General features: G+C 40.9%; 1 protein-coding gene across 2 annotated transcripts in view; it reads left to right on the plus strand.

Moving 5' to 3' along the window:
- Positions 1–26,799, plus strand: part of LOC144600103 (glutamate receptor ionotropic, delta-2-like) — a 361,426-nt gene that overhangs the window by 239,916 nt on the left and 94,711 nt on the right. For both annotated transcript variants that reach the window (XM_078411520.1, XM_078411521.1), the window contains exons 6-7: positions 15,730–15,903; positions 26,099–26,260. In XM_078411520.1, coding sequence (XP_078267646.1) covers positions 15,730–15,903; positions 26,099–26,260 — 336 coding nt within the window. The remainder of the gene's footprint in view (positions 1–15,729; positions 15,904–26,098; positions 26,261–26,799) is intronic.

Genomic DNA, 26,799 nt, shown 5'->3' on the forward strand with positions numbered 1-26,799 from the left:
ACAGACCTTTGAAGCCATCGAGCTTGTTAAACTATTCATGTGGGTTATGTGTGTACATCGATGGATGTTAGTTGCCTGTGGTTCACATACATGACTACTCTTATCCTACTTAAAGAGATCACTCTCAGTTAAAAAAAAACTCGAAATAACCCTGCATTCAAATATTCTAAGGGATGTGAAGTTCTCGATTTCTGTTGTCCTTTATGTGAAACCAAGTTTCACACCTAGGACTGTGATTCATTGTTCTGAATTTCATTTTCACTTTCTCCTTACCAAACCTTTTAGCTTGTTTTTTTTTCTTCGATTTAAACACCTCAATTATACAACTTTCTACATTTTTGGTAATGTAAGCCATGAAAGTGCCTTGCTTTGATTTTGTGATGGAGTTTATAGCTTATTTTTAAAGTCACACAATATACTGTACTGGAGTTCATAGTGTTAAAATACTGTACTGTACTAAAGCAAAAATTGATAGTATTTCTGATAAATGATAAATATCAATAGAACACACAACAGATTTTTGACTGATATAAGAATTGTTATTGTTCATACACCAAATGGCTAATAATTGCAATAAGCTTCTTTGAACTTGAAGCTGTGCCATATTATCCTAATCAATCAAGCTACATCAGGACTACATCCCATCTCAAAACCATGTTGGTGTAGTCCTGAACCCATGTAGACCTGAACAATTTCTGTCCAAGCTTGGGTCAGGGACTTGAGGAGGGAGAGAGGAGAAAAGGTGTAGGTCAGAACTCAGGAGAAGAGTATGAGAGTTGGGGGCAGCATCAATTTAAGGGTTTGGCCAAAGTGTGAGGAATTAGATGGAGGAAGCAGCAGGATAGAATGGGAAAGCAAAGTAACTCGGTGGAGGCCAAGTGAATCGGACAGTGTGAAATATAGGTACGGTAATTTTGGATGGAATTAGGGAGAGTGCAGTTTGAGATACACCAGGTACAGGAACCATCAGATCCAAGTAAGAGCGGGGGAAAAATCCAGAATTGGAGGGTGGTTGGGAAGGATTCACTGTTCTTACTCTAAAAACAATTTACCTTTGGCAAGACCGGCAGGTCTCATTGTCTTTTTTTGTGGCGTGTCCGTCTCCTTAAACCTCAGCCCATCAGAATGGGCAGCCAAGATCCTGTTTCACATTGTTGACACTCCAGGACCACTTAACTTTCGACCATGACAGCTCCTGTTTCCACTGTGGTCTCAGATTTGAAATTCTCATTCTTATGTTCATATACCTTCATGAGTTCTCTCTACATCCTCCTACTGCCTAGCTGGTCATTTTGACTTTTAGCAACCACCTAACATTCCCTGTGCTAGACCCTATTTGGTTGACTCATGACATGTTGCAAACTCACCTCTTTCAATCTACTATTAATGACCATGCCTTCAACTGCTGCAGTATTTTGCCCAGAACTTCCCAAAATGTTACTCGAACTCTCCATCTCTGTCCTCTTCTAAGATCCTCAAACCCACCGTTTTGACTATCAAGATGAGACTCTGTCACATTATTGCTTCAGTAAATCAGAATCTAGCCATGCTTTTATGAAGTGCAATGGGTATTTTTCAAGAATTAATGTAGATAAAATATAACTACAATTTGTTGCTTGGCATCATTTTGCATTTCATCCTCTTGATCCAAAATTTAACAATGCGTGATAGGCAATCATTAAATCACCCATGTTACCTTGGTCTTCTCCTACCCTTAAGGATACTTTCATCTGTCAAGCAAATTGAGAAGAGGATGTTGTTTGCAGCCATTGTCTTGGTTTGGTTTAATTTAGTTTCATTTAGTTTATTGTCACCTGTACCTAGATACAGTGGAGTGATTTTGTTGTGTGCTAACCTGTCAAGACAAATGTATTGATTACAATTGAGCCGTTCACAGTGTACAGATACATGATATACCAAATGTTGAGAATTGACATGTAACATATCTACAATAAATATAAAATTACAATGCCTGCCAAAGTTTCAAGGACCAGGTCATTACTCTCACAGGGATAATAACAGGCAAATGTTTCAGTAAATGTCCTATATTGGAAGGTTATGAACACTGCTGCACACAGGCCATCTATTCTGGGAACGCGTCCATCTCCAATTGAATTGAATAATGTTAATTACAAATTTGTGATGGTGGGTTCACTTGCCCAAAATGGTCTTTAAATCTCTTTTGCAGTCTCATGATGGCATAGAAGGCAGAATGATGATATATATATATATATATGAATTACTGACATTCTCAGGGACACCATCCAAAAACCGAACACCAAACTTGGGTGCCAAACTGAATTCAAATTTAATGCATGCAGCATAGAGGCTACACATATCAAATACATTTATTCAAACTTGTTGTTTCTAAAATTGATCTAACATTATTTTTCACATGACGAGAGCTTGAATTTCTTTTAATACCACATTAAAATCTTTTTTTTTTGGTTTCCAGACATTTATGACAAATTTATGATTCAATGAGGAAAATATGGGAAAGAAACACATGCACTTTTAATCACCATTTTGTTCCTGTGACCAATAAATTGCATGAAAACCAAAAAGAATGGGATCCTTCCAATGGGTCAGAGAGTTAATACTCTTGTTGCCTAACTCCGACTAGATTCCACTCCTAATAGTTACTGAATCATTCTGGCAAAATGGTCCATATTTGCATTTTAGTGAGAGCAAGATTAGAACCAAGGGTGATGCCCCGTAATTAATTAGCCTGCCCTTTTTTTCACTGCCAGTAATCACACATGACTATCTCCTGGTTAGACAGCATATTGATGAGTGCACTGCTTTGAACAAGAATCAATGTCATCCTTAAATAAGAGAAAATTGAATGATTAGAACGTGCGTTAGATGAATAGGCATCTTTGATTTTTCAAGTTGATTCACTTAATATCTCACAATTATTTTTTTTAAACTAGCCAGGCAGGTCAATAATTCATAAGGTGTTCAATGAAAGTAGTGGTGTACAGGGACTGAAAGGTGGGTCTGTATGATGTGATTTTGCCATAACACAGTACTTCATAAACCCATTATGTAATGTACCAGAAGAACATTTGGAGCTTCAAGTGGCATTAGACCCTAAAATATGTGATAGGCTGATTAGTGGCCCAGGAAACTTGATGCTGGAACAATGGGAATAGTTTGGCATAGTGGAGCACTAGGTAATAATAATAATAATAATAATATATTTATTTTATATAGCGCCTTATCACATGCTCAAAGCGCTTTACAAATACATTTAACATAGAGACAAACAGACAAACTATCCTGACGGAAAAGCGGCGAATACTCAACGCCAGCGTCCTCTCACGTCAGGGTCCGGCAGCAGACATCAAAAAGCACAAGACACACAGATACAATTTTTTACACAAAACAGCCATCACAGTGATTGCTCCAGGCATACCCTCACTGTGATGGAAGGCAAAGTCTTATCTCCTCCTCATTCTTCTCCCGTGGCGCCACGAGGCAGTCGAGGCACCCAACCCCTTGAAGCCCCCACCGGGCGATGTAAAGTCCCAGGGCCGAGCCACGCAGGACGATGAAAGTCCTGAGCCCCCACCGGGCGATGTAAAGTGCCGCGGCCGAGCCACGCAGGGCGATGAAGGGCCTGCGGGCGGGTTGATCGTACCTCGCGTTTCGGGGCGGTCGAAGCTGCTACGGCTGGAGCTCCCAAACACCGGTCGCCAGCCAGGGACCTGCGAACTCCCGATGTTGCGGTTTGCAGGGCCCACGGCCGAAGCCTCCGAGATGGTAAGTCCAGGCCCTGCGACCGGAGTCTTCGAGGTCGATCCCAGCTGGAGGCTGCCGACTCCACGATGTTAGGCCGTAGCGCGAACGGAGATACGACACGGTAAAGGTCGCATCTCCGTTGAGGAGGAGATTGAAAAAAAGGTTTCCCCCAACCACCCCCCACCACCCCCCTACATACACAGAATTAAAAATAAAACAAAACGTACATTTAAGAACGACAATGACAAAAAAACACAAAAAAAAACCGGAGAGACTGCCGGTGAGCCGCAGCTGCAGAACACAGCCACGCCCCCTATCAGCTATCTCTAAGCTCTTATGAGTTGGGTTCAATCCTGATCTTCAATGCTGATTTTCTGGAGTGTGCATAGCCTTTCCAAATCTATGTAGGTTTCCCTACTCCCAAAAATGTGCCAGACACTAGGTTAATTTTAAGTTACTCTTAATATAAATATATAGGGGGTTAGTGAGAGAGAATTAGATATGAGGAAATAACTGGTAGAATGACAAAATAAGTAGGAGAATACATCAATGAGATTGATCTGAGAGCCAGTGGAAATTTAACAGACCAAATTAACTCCCTCTATGTCATGAGGCAAAATGGAAATATGAAATGTCATCAACAATGCTTAATGACCCCCCCACCCCCTGGAACTGAAGCTCAATAAGCACAGCAAACACCACGTAAATCTCCGATTTTTGAAATTGAGTAAAGCAGAAACAGGGCAGATAAATTAGTGATATATGAAAGCTATGTGCCTTTGATGTCAGTGAACATTTTAATGCCATCAAGGAGGCCCAATATGTGAAAGACTAAAGACTGGAAGGGGATCGCAGGTAGTGCTTAAATATGTTCGGGTTCTGAACCTGACATTGCAAAGGAAAAGTAAAGAAAGGGTCAGAAAGCAGGATTTATTCTCATGCACACTCTCTTCCCATCTATCACCTCCCATGAAGAAAATGATTTCAACTTTTCAGTCTTCCATACAAGCAGAAAACCAACAAATGTTAATTTTCTTTTCTCTTGTATCAGATTCAGAACCCAAAACCTTTTGAAACACTACTTGCAACCCCTTTCCAGTCTTTGGTCCTTCACTCTCACTCTCCAGATCAGATTTCAAAGCCATAGGAATATTCTGGGGCACTTGTCTAACCTGCCTCACCTTTTGCTGTGTCAGCAGCTTTGGATCTACTCTTAAAACTGACCTTTGGAGCACCTGGTAAGATACAAAAACAGCAATTGCAAGAAATACCCTGAGGGTCAGGAGTGAAGAGAGAAAAGGTTCACATTATGAAACAATTCTCCCTTGCACGAAGAGAGGAAAAGTTCACATTATGAAACAACAACCTGATGTGAATTATTTAAGGAGAAAACTATAACACAGATTGTATTCTGAGGAGCATAGGTTTTTAGAGCAAGCTAAATTGAATGAGAATAAATGAAATTGTGAGCTCTGAAACTTCTCCCTTGTCCCAGTATAGAATTATCACAATTTAGGCAGTGGAGGAATTTAGTATAGGTTCTGCTTCTGATGGATTGTCCATGAACCGAGATTTCAATGTAGAGATGGAGATGGGGGAATAAGAGTCTTATGCTTGTTAGATATATCTCAAAATATGATTTGAGCTCAGATCTCATTCCACCATTTAGGTTATAGGAGCTGGAAGGGTCAAAAGTGCTGGGTGTTGATTCTTTAAGTTGACGTCAACATATTTTACATCATTTTAGAAATAATTTTGTTGTGCCTTTACAATGGTTGTCATTTGAGTCCAAAATAGATAAATAAGTTCTGGCCTCTGTAAGCCAAAAATTGAGTGTGATTTTTCAGTGGTTGGTTAGAAGATAAGCTGCTGCATTGAAAGACATGGCTTTGTTAATCTTGCTGACGATAGCCTGTTCTGTTTTGGTGACAAAGAATGTGTTCATAAAACACCATTAGAACTGCCAACATAAGGATATTGTGCAAACATAAAGTATGGCAGCTGATGAGAAAGAAATTATCTTCGAGTTTGCCAAGAAAAAATTGTTCACACTTTTTTGACATTGCTTTAGAAAACATGCCAGAAAAAAAGCCTTCATGGTTCATCTTGTGGAGCAGCACAAAGGAAACTTGCATAACACTTCTTTCCAAATGTTTTGGCATGCCCATATTTTGTAATTTATCAGTTTTTCTACAGTATCAATGCACATGTGTAAACATAATGCATGATTGGAGGGGGAAACGCATTGCCAACACAAGTGACCCATGTGCAGATATTTATACCTTTGTGTATGATGATTCACTAAGTTATACACTTCCATTATGAGTTAATACTGTAGCTATAAGATTTTAGGTGGTCGGGAGTGTTGAAGTTTTTTGCCTGTAAGTTTGAAAGAACATAAGGAGATAATCTCATCCTAATTTACTCAGGGTTTGTACCCTCGTTAATTCTCTGCATTGGTTAATCTAACCCAACTAGCTAGCCCTACTTGTTAATCTAACCCTGCTTTCCATTTAGGAACCTACTTTATTCCCCTCCTCCTAATGGAATGTAAAATGACAGCATCTCACCAGGCCTTCCCCCAATTGCTCTGTATTAGTGTTCAATTTTCCACTTTCAGTCAGAGAGTTGTGAATCTGTGGAATTCAGTCAGAGAATTGTGAACCTGTGGAATTCTCTGCCTCAGAAGGCAGTGGAGGCCAATTCTCTGAATGCATTCAAGAGAGAGCTAGATAGAGCTCTTAAGGATAGCGGAGTCAGGGGGTATGGGGAGAAGGCAGGAATGGGGTACTGATTGAGAATGATCAGCCATGATCACATTGAATGGCGGTGCTGGCTCGAAGGGCCGAATGGCCTACTCCTGCACCTATTGTCTAAAGCCTTTCCCACCCTGATGTCATTTGATCCAATGAGTATATCTTTCATAAACTGATATACTTTCCTGAAACTGTCTCTTTGTTTTAAGATTAGAGCTATAAATTCATTTGTCATGCAACATATTCCACTAGCCTGAAAAAAAGTTGTTACAAAAATTACCCCATAATAATGGCACTGGTGTATCGAGAGTACATGTATTGGAAAAAAAATCATGCCAAGTTATTGGTGTTGTGCCATTAAGACCTGGACCATTTACAACAAGCACATCAACACATTGGAAATAAACCACCGACACTGTCTCGACAAAATCCTTCAAGATTACTGGAAGGATAATTGAACAGCAGTGTCCTCCCTCAGGCCAACATCCCAGCTTTAAAGAACTTTGTGTACTCAGCCCAGACACTTGAAACAAACACTCCGGGTAGAAATTACCTGGTGGATGGAGGAGAAGATTCAAGGATGAGCTCAAAACATCCTTGAAGAATTGTATATTGTATATGCCCCCACCACCACCCCTGTCAATGTGTTCCAGGCCCCCACAACTCTGTAAAACAAAAACCTAGCGCACATCTCCATTAAACTTTCCTCCTCCCACCGAAGCCCTCTAATGTTGGATGTTTTCACTGAGGCAAGAGGTTCTGACTATCGAGCCTATCTATGCCTCTCATGATTTTATATTCCTCTATCAACTCTCCCCTCAACCTCCGACATTCTAACAAATTCCTCCACATATTTACTGCGATGAAATGGCATACTCATTTAGGTTGGTTGCAGAGTCCTTAAATATGGACCATTCCACAAAGTTTAGCTTAGTTTAGAGATACAGTGTGGAAACAGACCCTTCAGCCCACCGAGTCTGTGCCAAACAGCGAACCCCATGCACCACCACTATCCTACACACAAGGAACAATTTACAATTTGTACAGAAGCCAATTAACCTTCAAATTTGCACGTATTTGGAGTGTGGCAGGAAGCTGGAGCATCTGGGTAAAAACCACACGGTGATGGGAGAATGTACAAACTTCCTACAGACAGCACCCGTAGTCAGGATCGAACCTGGGTCTCTGGCGCTGTAAGGCAGCAACTCTACCACTGCGCCACTGTACTGCCCCTTTTGCAGTGTGACTTCAGTACCTCTCTTCAATGTGACTTTCCTTCACCCTCCTCCCTTCTCCCACATCACTCCCCCCCCCCCACTTTAAACACACTTGTATGCACAAACACACACAAACACACACAAAAAATGATGCATGACAAAGCGGATTGTCTTGATTTAGCCTTAAGGAGTCATTGCTCCCATTTAAGATATTGCAAAATGAAATGCGGTTTCAAGGGATGTGTACTAAACACATTTAAATGAGGCATGTAAGCCTAGACATTACAATATAATTATATTCTCAGCTTTTTTTGATTAAATTAATCATCCCAGAGCAAACATTTAAAAACAGAAATGAGGTCAATTGCCAACATTATCTATATTTATTTATCTAAACTACTGATTAGAAAGTGAAATTCTTGCAATGGTTAAATTGCCTTTTCGGGGTGATTATCTGTGATATTGCAGTTGAAATCATGTGTTGATATCAATCATGGATGAAATCAAGCACTTTGCAACATCTACTGATCGCAGACAGAGCCAGATGACTGAAGAACTTTTTTCCCTGTGTGGATAATATATCCTTAATTATATATGTTACTAGTTTGCTGCCATAGTAGAAAACTAACTGTTGACCAGAGGAAATTTTTGTAAAGAATAAAGCTTAGCTGTGTATTCCTGATATAATAATGATACAGTCTAGGTACAGCTGGCTAGATGAGGGTCTGAACCACAGCCGAGCTCTCTGTGGCATGCTCTAATTATTTTCTAGCAGATTTTGAGATTAATTTGCCACTGGAGGATCATGCAGTACAGCTGTCTACTTATGCTATTTGCTGCCAGTTTACACATTGCAGCCAATTCCAGGCCATTATCACGTCTTGTTATCTAAGCCTTCATAGAGGAAGGAGGCTACGCCGTTGACTGAGGAAAATTCTAAAATAGATTTAAAGCTAAAGGTGTTGAAGTTAAGGAAGGGCAAACGCCCAGTTTCTGACCTGGCCTCTGCAATGCTTACTTTTCCTGGGGCAAGTAAGGATTCATGTCCTCTGAATTGGCCAAGAGGGAGCAATTGCTGGAAGAATGACAATGAGATAGAAGGAATAAGTGGGCTCTCAACCTGATGGCTTGAAAGCCCGATTTTGGGTCTCATTCTAGAAATTCAAATTTAGCAGGAACTGTCTATGGGCTCATTGTTAAAACGCTGCATAATGCTGCATTTTGCTGAGAGTGGACTAAACTAACCAAGCAAGCTTTCTGTGGACTCGTGAGTGCATAAACAGTTTATCCATGTCTTCCAGAGATGCTCTCTGTCCATACTGACCCATCTGTCCTGGTCCTCCTTCATTGTCAGAGTGAGGCCACATGAAAGCTGGAGGAGCAGCACCTCATAGTTTGCTTGGGTAGCTTACACCCTAACTGTTTGAACACTGAATTCTCCAATTTTAGGTAACTTCTAACAAATCCCTCACTTCCCCTCCCGATTCTCTCTCTCCAACCCCCTCCCCTATCTCCACCACCACCCCCACCACATAAAAAGCCTTTGCCTGTATCAACCTATTACTGGCAGTGGAGGCCAGTTCTCTGAATGCTTTCGAGAGCTAGATAGAGCTCTTAAGGATAGCTGAGTCAGGGGTTATGGGGAGAAGGCAGGAACTGGGTACTGATTGAGAATGATAGCCATGATCTCATTGAATGGTGGTGCTGGCTCGAAGGGCCGAATGGCCTACTCCTGCACCTATTGTCTATTATCTATTGTCTATTGTCTATTACCTGCCACATCTTGCCCTGCCTCTTCTTTCTCCCCCCCCCCCTCCTCACTCCATTATCAGTCCGAAGAAGGGTCCTGATTTGGAACATCACACATCCATGTTCTTCAGAGATGCTGCTTGACCCGTTAAGTTATTCCAGCACTTTGTGTACATTTGTTGTAAACCAGCATCTGCAGTTCCTTGTTTCTACATGCAACCGAACCCGCTGAGTTACTCTAGCACTTTGTGTCCTAATTTTGCACAGTCTGCGACCGTAATTACGCAGCCAAAATTTTACTGTTAGACCCAAATATCCCAAATGAAGCTTGATCATAAACTCTGGTGTTTACTGCATACTGCTTCCTTGGTATGCAATATGATTTATTTTCAGCATTTATCATGCTGGAAATCAAGTTGTAATGAAATAGAAAATGCTGAAAACACTCTGTAGTCTTTAGACTTGAGAGGTATGGAGCAGAAACAGGGCCTTCGGCTCAACGAGTTCATGAGAGACTCTCAGTCAGAAGAAGAGTCTCGTCCAAAAACGTCACCCATTCCTTCTGTCCAGAGATGCTGCCTGTCCTGATGAGTTTCTCCAGCATTTTGTGTATTACTAATGGTGTGGCTGTGAGCCATACCTGACAGTTGCAATGTACAAAACAAAGAAAAAGAGAGAAACTGAGCCAAAATGATGATAGGCAGTGTTGATACATATGGAAAAAAGAATCGATTTAACTGGAATCAAAGAATTTAATGTTGAATTTTGAAGGCAAGCTGAGGAATTGTCCCTCAAGCATACGTCAGGTTTTGTTGTAATGATGCAGAAGCCACAGACAGAAAGTCCAAGAGGGAGTGGAATGGTGAGGCACCAGGAAGGGTCTCGACCCGAAACGTCACCTATTCCTTTTCCCCAGAGATGCTGCCAGACCCGCTGAGTTACTCCAGCTTTTTGTGGCTGTCTTCAGCTCAAGGTCACGCCAGCTGACAGCACAGGTGCTTCACAAAACCGTTATCCAATCTGTGTTTGGTGCCTCCAGTGGTGAGGTGTGAATTCGAGGTGTGAGATTAGAAGTGCAAAAGAATCGGTGCTTCTCCTGGAAGGATTGGCTTGGTTCCAAGATCGTGATCACAGACGAGGTGCAAGGGTAGGTGTTGCATCTCCAGCGTTTGTCTGAGAAGATGCCACAAGATAGGGGAGGGATAGGTGGAAATGGAAGAGATGACTTCAAAATGCTGAAAGGGATGGGGAAGGGAATATGTGGCTGACAGTGAAGACATTGCAACTTCAGCTTTCACTGATTAAATTCCTCTTTAATGAAAGCTGTAACAGGCTGTCATTTATTTAATTCCTCTTCGATGGCATATTCATGCACATGGCTGTGGATCAGCTGAAGGACTGCAGAGCTGCAGGGAATGACAGAATGTGTCTAGGGGCAGTGTGCTGACCGATCACACTGCTGCCAGGCCCAAATGCTTCCAGCTGCAGCAGTGATGCACAGACCCAGCCATTCACTGCAGCCACTTACTGATCACCAGGCTTGCTGTGGTCAGAGCATCTGGTACCACAGTCGAGGTGATCAAAACCATTTACCGAGGCACATCCTGCAACGAGCAGCCATGTATCTTTCCACTACATTGGAAACTCACTTGGAATAGGCATATGGTTTGGAGTTAGTGGATGCATCATAAGGTATCGTAAGGGGAAAACGTTCACATTTCAACACACTGAGCTCACCTGTAACCACACTAGGTGAATAAATGTAGGCTAATTGATATTTATTTGCATCTCGAGATCATTTAGGATGAAGCAGAGAAGGCTGATTATGCAACACTTTTTATGATGGAAAGGGGAAAACTAAGTACTCATCCTATTTAAGTATTCTTGGCATTAAAAGAGAATAGAAAAGATAAATATAAATATTTTAACATAACCATCAATTCTATTTTGAGTTCATATTTGCCACTTAAGAGGAAGCATTAGTTAACAGTTCTAAATGCAATAATTTATGATGGCATATTTGGAATGTATTACCAAGAGACGATGCAGATTGGGAAGACAAGTCATGAATGCTAATTTTGCACAGCGTGATGGAAAACCAAGGTAATTTAACCAACACAAACTGTACTTTTCAACTGATGCAAACATGCTCTTCAGGGGCAATGGGAAAGTACTGAAGTAGGATGCTCAGCTCATCACATTCCTGCATAGTGTGCAGGAAGGAACTGCAGATGCTAGTTTAAACCGAACTTAGACACAAAAAGCTGGAGTAACTCAGCGGGTCAGATAGCATTTCCGGAGAAAAGGAATAGGTGATGTTTCAGGTCAAGACCCTGCTTCAGATTCAGACCCGAAACATCACTTATTCCTTTTCTCCAGAGATGCTGTCTGACCCGCTGAGTTACTCCAGCTTTTTGGGACATTCTTGCGTAGTATGGATGAGATTCAACACGTGAAGTAATTACACCCTGAACAAGAAACATTTGCAAATGAATTTTGACAATGTCACAATAGTATTGGACTGACCGCTAAAAAGAAAGGGTGAAACACTGGAAAATCTAGCTGTTCATTTATGTTTGTACTTGATGCAGAAATGTCAAGCGATCCGATCAAGCCTCGACGAACAAGCACAGAAACGTTGATCTCAGAGTTACCTTAAATGTTTCTGCTGCACATTTTTCAAGCATGCACACAGGATACAGAGTAGGACATTGAGTGAATGACTCATTTGGATTCTGACCTTGAACATGCAAGAGCTGCTACAAAGGCATAGGGTTAGGTTGAATTTCACTCAGGGCACAACTTCTTGCTCCTCTTACCATCACATCTCTCGCACCCCATCACTGCACTGATCAACAATGGGCTGAATGGTAAATCAAATACAAATTTAATGTTAAAATTAAACCTAAACTTGATGTATGTTTAAAGAGGAAAGCAGAATGTAGCCTATGGGATATGACAGTAGGGCAATTTGGACGTTGTTTTTACAATGAACTAGCATTGGACCAAGGATACTAGAGGAACAGATTAGACCAGTCGACCCAAAAAACCATAGAAATTCAACCATGTAGTGCAGTGTTTTTGTGTACTATAATTTATTCATTAAAATAGAAATGGCTACTGAGATGACCAATGGTGCATTTCCAAATTTCATTCTGGATAACCTCCATAATGGCCTAGCAGGTGAAGGATCATCAAAGGTTGTCTAATGCTTACCATGAAATTTGTTGTAGGCTTCACCTGGCCTTAAACTGAAAGACCTCGCCAGACCTTTCCTCAAATACTGTCAGACGTATTAGTTATCCATTGTAAACAAGCAGGATTTATTTTAAATGTTTGTCCTCCTGATACAGCGTGGAAACAGGCCCGTCGGCCCACCGAGTCTCCACTGACCAGCGATACCCGCACATTAACAATATCCCTCACACACGAAGGACAATTAACATTTATACAAAGCCAATTAACCTACAAACCTGTACATCTTTGGAGTGTGGGAGGAAACCGAAGATCTCTGAGGAAACCCACGCTGGTCACGGGGAGAACGTACAAATTCCGTACTGACAGCACCCATAGTCAGGATCGAACCCAGGTCTCTGGCACTGTAAGGCAGCAACTCTACCGCCACACCCCTGTGCCGCCCGACCTACACTCCACACCTTCACTGCCAATGTCCTCAGGCAGTCTCAGATTTTTTCCCAGCCTGACAACACAGGGACATTCTCCTGATCGAAAGTCTGAGGTTCCTTTGAGTCATAGAATCTCACAGTTTGGAAACAGCCCCAATGGCCCAACTCATCCATACCAATTAAAATCTAAGCCTGTCCCATTTGCCCATGTTTGGCCCATATTCCCCTGAATTTTCCTGCAAGAATGCCAGAGGAAACTGGCATGATTCTCTCATTGATGCTTTGGTGGATACGTTTTTATAATACACACAGTATCTCTTGATTAATTTATTGTGAAATGTGTTATGTGCATAATCTGTATATTTGGTTTCTGTAGGATTTGATAGTATGTGTGATGCATTAACCCTAAATATAGTCCGATTTTCCACCCCACCATTCTCAGCTCATATCGCATCTCTGTCTTTTCAATAATCGTGTGCAGGTATAAGGAATGTCACAGCTTATTATTGGTGATCCCTTCCTCGAGGGAGTGGTGCAATGGTGTGAGTTGGTGTGCTGATAATCAACCTACCGGAAATATTCAGAAGCAACTCCAAAGTTTTATTTTAAATGTTTGCTTGCAAGTTTGCACGGTTGCAAGGTTACATTCTCAGCAGAATTTGCCAGTGCAACCCTTTACCGTCTCTAGTTTTTGAAGTTGATCATGACAATAACTGCAAATGTGGGTATTCATTAAACCAGACAGCTGGAGCTTCGTGGGCTGGTTTGCAGGAGGTACAAAAGAACATATGGAAACCTTGAGGAGTTGTAGTCATGGGGTGAAAAGCCATTGGTGGCCACTTCTGGCCCATTTATGGTGTAGTACAAAATGACACCTGAATATACACACTGCAGAAATGCCACTTTAGTTTCAGGACCTAAGCTTTGTCGGGATCTTTATAATGGAGCAATCCATTATTGTAGATTTTATACTGTTGCTGTTGAAAAAAAGGTGAAAGGTGTAAGGAGTTTGTATTCCCTGAGAAGAAAAACCTAATGATACTAAAATTAGAATCTCCATAAGTTATTGTGAAAACTTTTTTTTCTCGGATACATACGAGGGTTGGTTTGCACACTAGTCTGAGATAAATAGGTTTAAGGTATAAGCCAGGTATACCATGTGAATATTTCCACTGCTGCTTGGACAGAGCTGCCCAACAGTCCTGATACAATTATAGACTGGATTTAATCACAACAGTGCAAAGCAGCAGTCAAAAGAGGAATTGCACACATGTAAAAATGCTGACCATACCACTGATCTGTTAAATCTGAAAATTAATGAATCTTCCCATCTACTCCAAGGCCTTTAACTTTTTATTAACTAGATGTTATATTTTAATTCTGGATGAGATTTACTTTCCAATCATCAGCAAACACTAAAGAATCCTGGGATGCTTCACTCTTTACTAATGTGAGGTGAATCCTCAGTTCTAGATTTACTGGTTTTATTGGTCATTGTTTGTGCAGAATACATGCATGCTAACTATTATATATGTAGCAATGGTGCATTTTCAATCATTAAAAATAGCAAAATGCTGTTTGCATATGATATGCTACTGTCCACACGTTCACTTGATAGATATGAGAACAAATCAGAATATTTGAACAAAGGACAAGAACATCAGAAATGGGACCAGGAGTAGCCCACTATTCATCAGGAACATGGCTGATCTTCCACCTCCTCCACTGTTTGTCTTGCACTGTCCTTAATAATTTACCAATCACGGTTTGGAATGAACTCCTCCTGTTATCTAAGCTAGAGAATGCCAAGTTTCACCACCTGAGCTTCCTCCTGATTACTTGTTGCATCTGCATATTGGCTTTCACAGACATGTGCACATAAACCAAAATCCCTTTGATCACCCATGTTCTCTACCTTCATCGTTTAAAAAATACTCTGCCTCTCTGTGTTTTGTGCATCATGATAATTTAACATTTTACAACATTTATATTGCGTCTGACATTTTCATACCTAGTCACTTACTGTAACTTGTCTACAACCCCTTGAAGGTTCTTTAATTATACTCACAATCTCACCTCATTTTGTATCATCAGAAAACTAGAAAGTATAATAGTTAATCCACTAGGCAAATCGTTGATATGGATTGTGAATAGTCCAAGCCCAAGCGTGGATCCCTGCAGAACGCAACTAGTCACAGACGGTCCAACTGAGAAAGGTCCAACATATTCCCACTCTTTGGTTTCCACTACTGCTCATTCCAGATTAGTATCTTATCCCCAATTCCATGCACTCTGACATTGTTGACCAGTATCCTGCTCAGGATCATATCAAAAACCTTCTAAAATCCAAATACATCCCCAACGTTGATTTCCCCCTTATAAAGTCAACTCAACACACTCACAAAGCTCTCCAATCTATTGGTCAAGTATGATTTTATTTTCATGAATACTATGTTTAGAAACTCTTGCTTATCTGGGGTGGGGAGGAGTGCAGCAGTGGGATTCTGCTGTTGAAAATGTATCCAGTACTCTCGCCCCAAGCTTTTCTGTACGACAAACTTTAATGTGAATGAATTTACGAAGTAATGTTGCTTTAACAAACGAATTAGCTAATTTGTCATTCTTTGTTAACCCCAGGAAATAAACAATGCAGATATTCGAGAGCTGGCAAGAAGATTGACTGGAAGATTGACTGTCATTCGGCAAACCTTCCCCATGTCAGAAAGCAAGAGCCAGTACTGTTTAAGAAGCAATCACAGATTTTCTTCAGTTATGTGTAATCCCAAAGACCCCTTCACACAGCATATGGAGGTATGGTATTTGGCTAATAGCATTTTAATGACTTTGCTCTTTAGGTAATGTCATATCTGGATGATATTTGCATGGAAAAATAACTAAGTGATGATGATAATTAATATTGGATAAAGAGTAAATGAGTATTATGTACATTTTTTAAAGTTAGACTGGATGAATGTACACACAGATGATATTTTCAGATGTTACTGTTTTAATATGAAATGAGTTAATTGATGAATAATTTACATTAAAAAAAACTATGAAGAAATATTTTGCAGAAGGGCGGCACGGTGGCGCGGCCGTAGAGTTGCTGCCTTACAGCGCTTTCAGCGCCAGAGACCCAGGATAGGTGCTAGCTACAGGTGCCGTCTGTGCGGAGTTTGTAAGTTCTCACCATGACCTGCATCGGTTTTCTCAGAGAACTTCGGTTTCCTCCCACACTCCACAGACGTACAGGTTTGAGGGTTAATTGGCTTGGTATAAATGTTTTCAAAAATTGTCCCTTGTGTAGGATCGTGTTTATGTGCTGGTCGGTGCGGACTCCATGGGCCGAAGGGCTTGTTTCCACACTAAACTAAACTAAAGTTATTTGTGTAAAATGTCAAATAACGATGGAAACCCATAAGTGGCATAAGGTTAGAATTGTGATATTATTGCAGTAGTTATCTGGAGCTAAAGGAGACATACAGTTGGGCAGCTGAATCTGAAATATGTCTGCAGAGACAGGTGTGCTGAATTTGTGAAAGTGAGCAGAGTTCTTGCATGTACATTCAGCTCTGGTATCTAAGATGTTTTCCAGAGTTTCCTTTGATGGTGGGTTTTTAAGCCATTTCCATTTTTTACGAGTGCACTCACGCTTAAACAAATTGCAAAATATTTAAATGAATACATTATCCATTTACATTCTTTGTCCTTAAATGTGTTTGTGTAAATTTCCTGTGGATGGTTTTATTGGAGTTAAGATACCGGATGTAAAGAATTAGAAAATGGACTTTACTTTTCTCATCAGTTTCTGGCACGTATCAGTATGAATGTTCATCTAAGATGAATATCTGGTGCAATCTCTTGACATTTATGCCAGAATTATAATTGGCTTCAAATCCTATGTGGAAATGCTGCAAGGAAATACCATTTGCTATTCAATCCCGAGCACCATTGTGGTTAGATTATGTATAGCTGTCATGTGTTGCACATGTAGATAGAGTGGTAAAGAAAGCGTATGGAATGCATGTCTTCATTGGTCGGAGCACTGAGTATAAAAGTCTTAAAGTCATGTTGAAGCTATATAGGACTTTGGTTAAGCCGCTTTTGGAGTGTTACGTGCAGTTCTGGTCACCCTGTTCCAGGAATGATGTAGAGTCTTTGGAGAGGATACAGACTACTGCTTGGATTAGAAATTATTATCCACCAGGAGAGGTTGGACAAACTTGGATAGTTTTCTCTGGAACTTAAGCATATGTATAATAATACTTACTGAACTGTGTGCAAAAATGAATTTCCTTGTACCTCGGTACATGTGATTTGAAAGAGGTTTATAAAATTATATGAGAGGCATAAATAAAGTAGATAGTCAAAAGCTTTTATCCAGGTGAACTGGACTAGAGGGCATAGCTTTAAGTTGAGAAGAATAAAGTTTAAAGGAGATATTTAGTTTTAGTTTTAGAGATACAGTACGGAAACAGGCCCTTTGGCCCACCAGATCCGTACCGACCAGCAATCCCTACACATCAACACGAGCCTACACACACTATGGACAATTTTACATTTTATACCAAGCCAATTAACTTAAAAACCTCTACGTCTTTGGAGTGTAGGAGGAAACCGAAGATCTTGGAGAAAACTCACGCAGGTCATGGGGAGAATGTACAAACTCCGCACAGCCAAACACCTGTAGTCAGGATTGAACCCGGGTCTCTGGTGTTGTTAGGCAGTAGCTCTACCACTATGCCACTACACCGCCCTATTATTAATGAATTTAAAATTCATTTTTTTACACCGAGGGCAGACTGCCTGGGGTGGTGGTGGCGGCAGATACGATTGTGGCATTTAAGAGGCTTTTAGAAAGGCACATGGATATGCTGGGATGGGAGATATGGATCACTTGCAAGTAGAGGAGATTAGTTTAGTAATGGTCGGCATGGACATAATGTGCCAAAGGGAGACACAAAAATCTGGAGTAACTCAGCGGGACAGGCAGCAGCTCTGGAGAGAAGGAATGGGTGACGGTTTGGGTCGAGACCCTTCTTCAGACTGGTTAGGGCTAAGGGAAACTAGAGATATAGGCGATGATGTAGAGGGATAAAGAACAATGAATGAAAGGTATGAAAAAAAGTAACGATGATAAAGGAAACAGGCCATTGTTAGCTTTGCCATTGCCAAAGTGTCTGTTCCAGTGCTGTTATGTTCTATTTTCTGTTTACTTGTTAGCAAAAGTATTTTTTTTCTGCGTTGTTATCTTGTTTCAACATATTAGAAAGTCTGACAGTGATTGTTCTCTCAGGCCTACAAGAACAAAAAAAATGAAATGAGTTTTTGAAAAGGCAGACCTGAATGAAAGACAATGTTTGTAAAGAACGTAAGAATTACATTTATACTGTCAGACATAACCCACAGGAAAAATTCCTGCTTCAGATTTTTAAATGAGAACCTGCTTTAAGAAATCCATGAAATAATGCTTAATTAGGACACTTTAATGAAGAATATCTAGCAATTAACAGAAGAATGCATGAATGCTTGATGAAGGCAATCATTACAAAAGCCATTTTTAAAGTTAATTTGACATGGCAAAACAAAATCTAGAAGATGCTCTGCAGTTTTTGTCATAATATGCATCATTATTTATTATAAGCAGAGAACAGATACAATTTATTGGATTCAGGAAGCATGTTTTTTCTCATGCTAACATAAATGGGTCTTGAGAATAATGGCTTTTGCATTTGTAATGGTTTTATTATGCAAAGCTGCAAAAAAAAAGAGTGTTGATTTTTTGGACAATAATGTCTTTACTGAGCCAAATTTACAGATGTTAAACAATAACTTCCATTTATGTATTTTTGCTGCTTGTGGAGATTTTTGTTCAGAATTTGTATTACTTTGAAAGACAATATTAATGTATGTTGCATATATATCAGTTGCACTATATAAATGTGATAATAATAGGAAAGTAAAAACAAATACTTTATTCAAAAGGCAAAATATTGTCAATGCTGGAAGCTAAAAGTATGAAAACATTCATGAAAAGAAAACAGAATAATTCTGACAAATTATTCTTTGATGGAAAATAGTACAACATTACATAGGCACATGGATATGCAAGGAATGGAGGGACGTGGATTATTTGCAGGAACAAGGGAGCAAATTAATTTGGCATCATGTTCAGCGCAGACATCATGGGCTGAAGGGTCAGTTTAAGCACTGTACTGTTCTATGTACTGTGTTCTATTTGAAAATTAGGTTAGTTTAGTTTAATTTGAAGATACAGCACAGAAGTAGGCCCTTCTGCCCACCAAGTCCACGCCAACCAACGATCGATCGGTGCACACTAACACTATCCTACACTAGGGACAAGTTTACATTTATACCAAGCCAATTAGCTTTCAAACCTGTACGTCTTTGGAGTGTGGGTGGAAACCAAAGTTTCCAGGAGAAAACACACAATACAATACAATATCCTTTATTACCATTGTACAAGTACAATGAGATTTTGATTGTCGCTTCCACATCAAGTCAAATATTTAAATAAATCACGGCGAACATGTAAACCACAAGAAGGGGGGGGGGGGGTGGAAAGAAAAAGAAAAAGGGGGAACAAGGTAAAGTGCAAAAAAAGGGTTCATGCAGGGGTCAGTTGTGCCAGATGACCCCGGGGGGCAGAGACAGATCATGGCGGGCTCTCAGCAGTTCCGATTCAGAGCAGCTATAGTTCCAGAGATGAAGCTGTTCCTTAGTCTGGAGGTGTGGGCGTAGAAGGCTTTGTAACGTCTGCCAGATGAAAGTAGTTCAAATATACGGTGGCATGGGTGTGGAGAGTCCTTGTAGATGCTGGTGGCTTTCCTGAGGCAGCGTGTGTCACATCTCCGTCTCAGATGTGTAATAATGAAGCAGACACAATCCGTGCTCTCCGGTCACCTGATTCACACATCACGATATTTGCATATCAACATCATGACTCATCATCATGACGTCCTGCCTTTACCAAAATTAAACTTTAAATTACAATTACTGTGTTCTTTCCCCCCAATTAAACAATTCTTTACTCATTATGTTATTTTTTTCCCCTTAATACAAATATACAAATAATAACTTGTAAGTTTCCTTTGCCTCTAAACAAATATCATATAATTACTAAACAAACTATAACTATAGTCTATAACACAAAATCGTCGTATCTTTTGGGAACTCTCCTTTCACGTTGTGGTCTACCAGCTAGCACAAGAACATCAGAGTCTGTTGAATCTGCTAAGGAGTTGTCCTCCAGACCCTGTCTCTGCTCACCACCTGCATCGCAGCGTGCTGCCTCTGGAACTCTGGTCACTACCTCAGTAATCCTGGTTGGCTCAGAAACACCGGTCCTCACCTCAGGGATGTCTTCCGGCCCCACTGAATCGGTAACTCTCGGTGGACTTTGGCCCTCGATTCGAGTGTCTCTCGAGATGTACTTTTTTACATTCGATACATTCCTCTTGTACATAACACCTTCTGGAGACTTGACTGTCACCCTGCTGCTGCTCCTCGATACAACATTGTATGGCTGGCAATGGTAAGGAGTGTCCATCTTACCACCATCATCTCGCCTCACAAGTATGTCATCACCAGGCATTATTTCTGAGTACGTGGCTCCTCGTTTCAAGTCGGCATACCATTTTGCCACTCCTTTCTTTTCGGCATCACGGCCTATCACCTCCTGGTCTTCCGTGATCTCTCGTACTTCTGGCATTTTAGTGCGAATTTTCCTTCCAAACAAGGCTTCTGCAGGGCTTTTCCTGTCGTTGAGTGAGTAATTGCCCGATATACAGCTACGTATGCTAGCAGCACCTCCTTCCAATTTTTCCGTTCGGCATGGGCGATTCGTATCCTCTTCTCTATGGACTGGTTTTGTCTCTCTACTTCTCTGTTAGCTTGTGGCCATTTAGGAGTCCCCCTATGATGATGAATACCTGTGGTTCTCATGTACTCAACAAACGTCTCAGACTCAAACTGTGGTCCATTGTCGGAGTACAATGTAACAGGCAACCCATGTCTGGCGAAAATCTCTGCTAATGCCTGTGCAGTCTTTTCTGCCGTAGTTGACTTCATCACCGCATATTCATAGTATCTGCTGTAGTAGTCTACCACTACCATAATTGATTCACCTGTTGGAAGTGGTCCTAGAAAGTCAACAGCTATGTCGACCCATGGTCCTGTTGGCAACGTTGTACTTCTAATTGGTTCTGGTGGGTTGCTCCTGCTTGTGATTTGGCATCCCTGGCAAGTCATGACAAATTTTTCGGCATCTCTGTCACAACCTGGCCACCACACTTTGCTCTGCAAATTTTGTTTAACCAATGATGCCTAAATGTGCTTCATATGACTGCACTGAATTGACATGCACCCCCAGCTCTTGAGCTGTATTTCTGCTGAGCAGGGGTTCTCCTTTCTCTTCTATCACCACGAATTCTGCAACCCCTTTTCTATCTCCGACTTCTACTTTAGGCGTGAAACATCCAATGGTCTGCAACGGATCAGTTGCGGTGTATGGATATAACTTCCTACTACACCTCCTTGACATGCACTTGATTTTCTGCTGTTTCAAGCATTCCCACAGTGATCTGTCAATTACATTGCTGTCGCTACCAGAATCTACAATCACTGGCACTGTAACACCTCCGATGATCACTGAAACTTTTCCCAGATGGCTATCATTCAATACAAACTGATAATCCCTTTTAATAGCATGCTCACCGTCCTCATCACTTCCGAAATCATCTTCTACGTGACGGATGTAACTCTTCTTTTTCTGCCACGGTCTGTCTATCTTGTCACTGGACTTCACTTCCTCCCTTGCCTTGGAAGATTCACTTTTGTAATCCCTTGTATTGTCCCTGGCCTTACTTTTACATTTCTTTGCAAAATGATCTTTGCCTCCACATTTCCTACATGTTCTACCTTTTGCTAGACAACATGCATCTTTCCCTACGTAACCCATGTTGCTACACCTGTAACATTCAATCTCACGTTCAAGCTTACTTCTTGGTCTCCCGTGGGACAACCAATTAACTTGCCCAGTCTTGGAATCTTTCAATTCCATGCTGTGAAACTGTCCCTCAACAGCTTCCAGTGCTGCCACAATCGACAAAGCATCATATGTTTAACTCACCACCTTTTTCCAGCAGCCTTCTTCTGAGCTTGTCTGACCTGCAATGCTGGACAACCTGATCCAATATCTGGTTTTCCACATCAGCAGCCACATATTTGCAACCTACAGACACCTGTCTGAGTCTCATCACAAATTGCGCAACAGTTTTGCCCTCTTCCTGGGTTGTTTTGCGGAATAAATGGCGTTGAAAGGTAGCATTCAGTACCACCACATAATGACTGTTCAATGCATCAACGGCTTTCTTATAGTCATCCTTCATTCCGGTGTCAGGGAGTGTTTTAAACATTTCTCGAACTGCTGGCCCCGCGGTGAAGAGAAGCAATGTTCTCCGCTGTGCCTTCTGCCCCGGCGTACTCTCATCAAGAAAGAGCCCGCGACTGTCGGCGTAGGCATCGAATTCCTCCAGCCAAGCTTTCCATTTCACGCTGACAGTACTCGCATCACCCGTCGGATCGAAGTGTGGGACTCTGCAAAGTGCTAAGGAATCAGCTCCAGCGACTGCCATTACGACCCTTTTTTAACCTTTTTTTTCCAGCAGGTAGTCTCGGATTCAGAATCTAAAATATCCAGAATATCCAAAATATCCTCGTCGCCAATGTCACATCTTCGTCTCAGATGTGTAATAATGAAGCAGACACAATCCTTGGGAGTTACATTACTTAGTTTCAATGTTTATTTCTTCTAGTGACTGCCACTTTCCAGGTCTTGCATCATCCAGCATACCCAGCAAGCACAACTCCCCCGCTCTCCGGCTCCTGATACATACGTCACGATATTTGCATATCAACATCATGACTCATCATCATGACAGTGTGTGTTGTAGATGTCCTCCAGGGCTGGCAGCTGTGTCCCAATGATCCTCTGCGCTCGGCAGACGACCCGCTGAAGAGCTTTCCTGTCCGCTGTCGTGTAGCTGAGATACCACACATAGATGCTGTATGTCAGTATGCTCTCTGTGGGGCAACGGTAGAAGGTCATCAGTAGCTGTTGTGGCAGACCAACCTTTTTTAGCGTTCTCAGGAAAAACAGCCGTTGCTGTGCCTTTTTGACAAGCGCAGCGGTGTTGGTGGACCATGTGAGGTCCTGTGAAATGTGTGTGCCCAGAAACCTGAAGTTGGACACTCTCACCACTTCATTCCCGTTGATGAGGACTGGAGTGTATTCCTCATTCTGTGACCTTCTGAAGTTGATTATTAGCTCCTTGGTCTTAGTAGTGTCACGGGGGAGAACGTACAAACTCCGTACAGACAGCCGCATGTAGTCAGGATCTAGGATCGATCTCAAGTCTCTGGCGCTGTAAGGCAGCAACTCTACTGCTGCGCCACCGTGCCACCCTAATGTTTAAGGTTTTTTTTTAAGTTTCATATTTTTTCTTAGCTTTAGTCCGAGAATTACTCATTTCTGATGGATTTGTTCTATGGACCTTGCACTAATTCTAAACGCTTACAGTTTGCATGTCGTTGGCAAAGACACAGAATCTATCATCTGCTATTTCCAAGTAAACTTAATAGGGACTAAAACTGAGAGAGAGTCAGTGTTCAAATTATCCAGTTGCTGTCTCGCTGTACATTAATGGCTATTGGGTGTACAATTTGTACATCCAAAATGCAGTACTTTATATTTATTTTTTCCTTCCAATTTCATAGGCACAAATATGTTATTAACAAAGGCACAAACATGTTATGAATTTCAGGTAGATAATTGGCAAGTAGTGGAAGGAATAATGTTGCTCTTATTTTGACCAGGCCTCATTAGCCTTTTGACAATGAGTTCTTGGTCCAAATAGACACTTTCTCCAGAGATCCATAAAAACAGTTAAAGTTGGGGAATTTGGCTTTTAATTATACATGATGTACACACACAAAAGTCTCAAACTAATTTCCAGCCAATATAGTTTGCAAAGGGAGATAGAGGGGATACATGAGCAGGCAAGAATAGCAGACAAAGTGCATGCAATGAGCGGAAACATGAGATAGCCCATGTTGGTAGGAGGTCTGAGTGGAGATAAACTATAGTGTTGTAGTACCCAGCATGTTGGCATTTTTACAAAGAAAATGAAGTATAAAATGAGCAATATTTTGCAGCTCGTGAATTCATATGGGACCTCGTCTGGAGTACTCTGTTTATTCTGATCTTATTAAATGATGGATATAATTGAATTGGAGGTGGATCAAAAAGGTTGTTTCCTGATAAGGAATATCTGATCAATTTTCTCTTTTGAGGAACAATTGAGCTGGTTGGCCTTTTTCCTGTGGAGGTCAGAAGGATGAATGGTGATTTTGTTCAAACGTCGACTTTGCCAAGGGGAATTCACAGACACAAGGTGCTGGTGTAACTCAATGGATCAAGCTGCCTTTTAAACCAGCACCTTGTTGGTTTCCTTGTTTCTAGACAGAGATGATGTTGAAAATATGAACTGGCAGGTTGAGTTGCAGTACAATGATGCATCCATTAAATAGGTGAGGATAAACCTCCTCTTAGAGGTTTTGAACATTTGGAATTTTCTACCCCAGAAGTCCGTGGAGACTGAGCTGTAACATTTTAAAGCTGAGAGCGACAGATCTTTCTTTGGTTGCAGAGAATCATTACCAATGACAGGAAAGCAGAGTACAATCGAAGGTCGGATAACTGAAGAGGCTGCATGATGGATTTCTGCTCATCTTTCTTGTAGACATATCTGAAGTGCTAATAATGAAGGGACAAAAATTGGATAATGATCATTACTCTTGCCTCACTGCCAAGAGTCAGAATGTGATTACTTTCCCCTTGCTGACTGTTTACAAATGCATAATGAAAGAGAAAGTTTGAGTTACTGATCTATTTCTTTCCAATTCACCCCTTCTTTCACTGCTTCTGGAGGCCAATATATTATAAAGAGGGATATAGGCCAAACGCAGGCAGATGGGACTGATGTAGCTGGGGCATGTTGGTCGGCATAGACATGTTGGCCCAAAGGGCCTGTTTTCATGCTGTATGATTCTATGACTCTATGTGTCTGGTCAAGAATTTACATCTGGACTGAAAGTGTCGAGGAGAAGTGGCCGTTACAGTGAGGCTGGGAAAAGGGGTGGGTGAAAAGATCTTCCCCCACCTCTTTGTACTGGCTTTTTCCCCTCTGCTTTTTCAGATCAGATGCAGGGTCTCGATCTGAAATGTCGGGTCTCGATCTAAAATGTCAGCTCTCCATTTCTCTCCATGGATGCTGCCTGACCCTCTAAGATCCTCCAGTGCTTCTCATTATATTTTTAATCGGAATGCTGTTTTGATGTGTTTTGGAAAAGGACCTGGAATTCCTATAATTTTACATTGTGGCATTTACTTTTTCTGATGCACCCACATCTTTTTTTTCAGATTGCTGAAAATCTACTGTCTTGGTCTTGCAAGTTCCTGTCTCGTCAGTCATGAAATGATTTAAGTTGATTGATACTTGCGCAAGCTGCCATAATGCAGATGCCTACCTTGACCAAAGATCAGATCAGATCGCACATAAAACCACTTAAAGCAAAATATTGATTATACATTGACTAATTGCCAAAGCCCATTTAATGATTTTTTGGTGTTTCAATTAGGGTTTTTTAGTGAGTGTTCTGGTTGGTGAAATTATTTGATATTATTAATGCACTTGGAGTCGACTTCTCAAAGACATTTAACGGTATGATTCTGTGCTATCCCAGAGGACTGATAAATTTTCACACTCAATCTTTATTGATGTGAGGTGAAGAATTCATTAGAGAAATTAAATGCTTGTCTTTGCCTTGAGATTTTCATTAATCTGCAGTCCCCTTGTGTCACGTAACTCATCATTTCAAAATCATTATTTTTGCTGAAAATTATTCTTTTGTCTAATCCATGCAGATCTCCAATCTCTACGTATATGACAGTATTTTGCTGCTGGCTGATGCCTTCCATAAGAAGCTAGAAGATCGAAAGTGGCATAGCATGGCTAGTTTGACATGCATAAGAAAAAATTCTAAGCCGTGGCAAGGTGGAAAGTCTACATTTGATGCAATTAAAAAGGTTATGCATGTTTTATTTCAAAATTCAATAGTATTGCACTTATATAAGTAGAAAATGCATGCAGTGGAACAATGGAAGTTAGAATCTATGTAGAAAATTCATTCACTTCAGAATATAACCTTGTACAAAGGTTAACGGAGAAAAAATTGCAGGTATGTTTCTATGCACAAGTGACTCCCTACTTCAGGTGATCATCGGCGATATTAAAAAATAATACTTGATCTAATTTCTGATTAACTGTCTCTCAGGTATGCTATGTGCATAATATATGCATAGGTCCCCAAATTGTTCCAAACTGCTAATTTAATGCATATAAAATTGGGTGTCATTTTCATGTCAACAAACTGAAACTTTCCTTCAATCCCCAAATGTATGATGGGAAAATGTTCATGTCTTTACTCACTTCACACAAAAGGCTTCTTGGGTTTCTCCAAATCTTCTGCCTTTACTTAAAAACATGGATAGAAGTGTTGGGAGAAATAAAAATCAGAGCTTTTGTTTTTGTCTCAGGATATTTTTGCAAGTCCTTTGTTGATATA

Source organism: Rhinoraja longicauda, chromosome 14 (genome assembly GCF_053455715.1).
Source record: "Rhinoraja longicauda isolate Sanriku21f chromosome 14, sRhiLon1.1, whole genome shotgun sequence".
Lineage (NCBI taxonomy): Eukaryota > Metazoa > Chordata > Chondrichthyes > Rajiformes > Arhynchobatidae > Rhinoraja > Rhinoraja longicauda.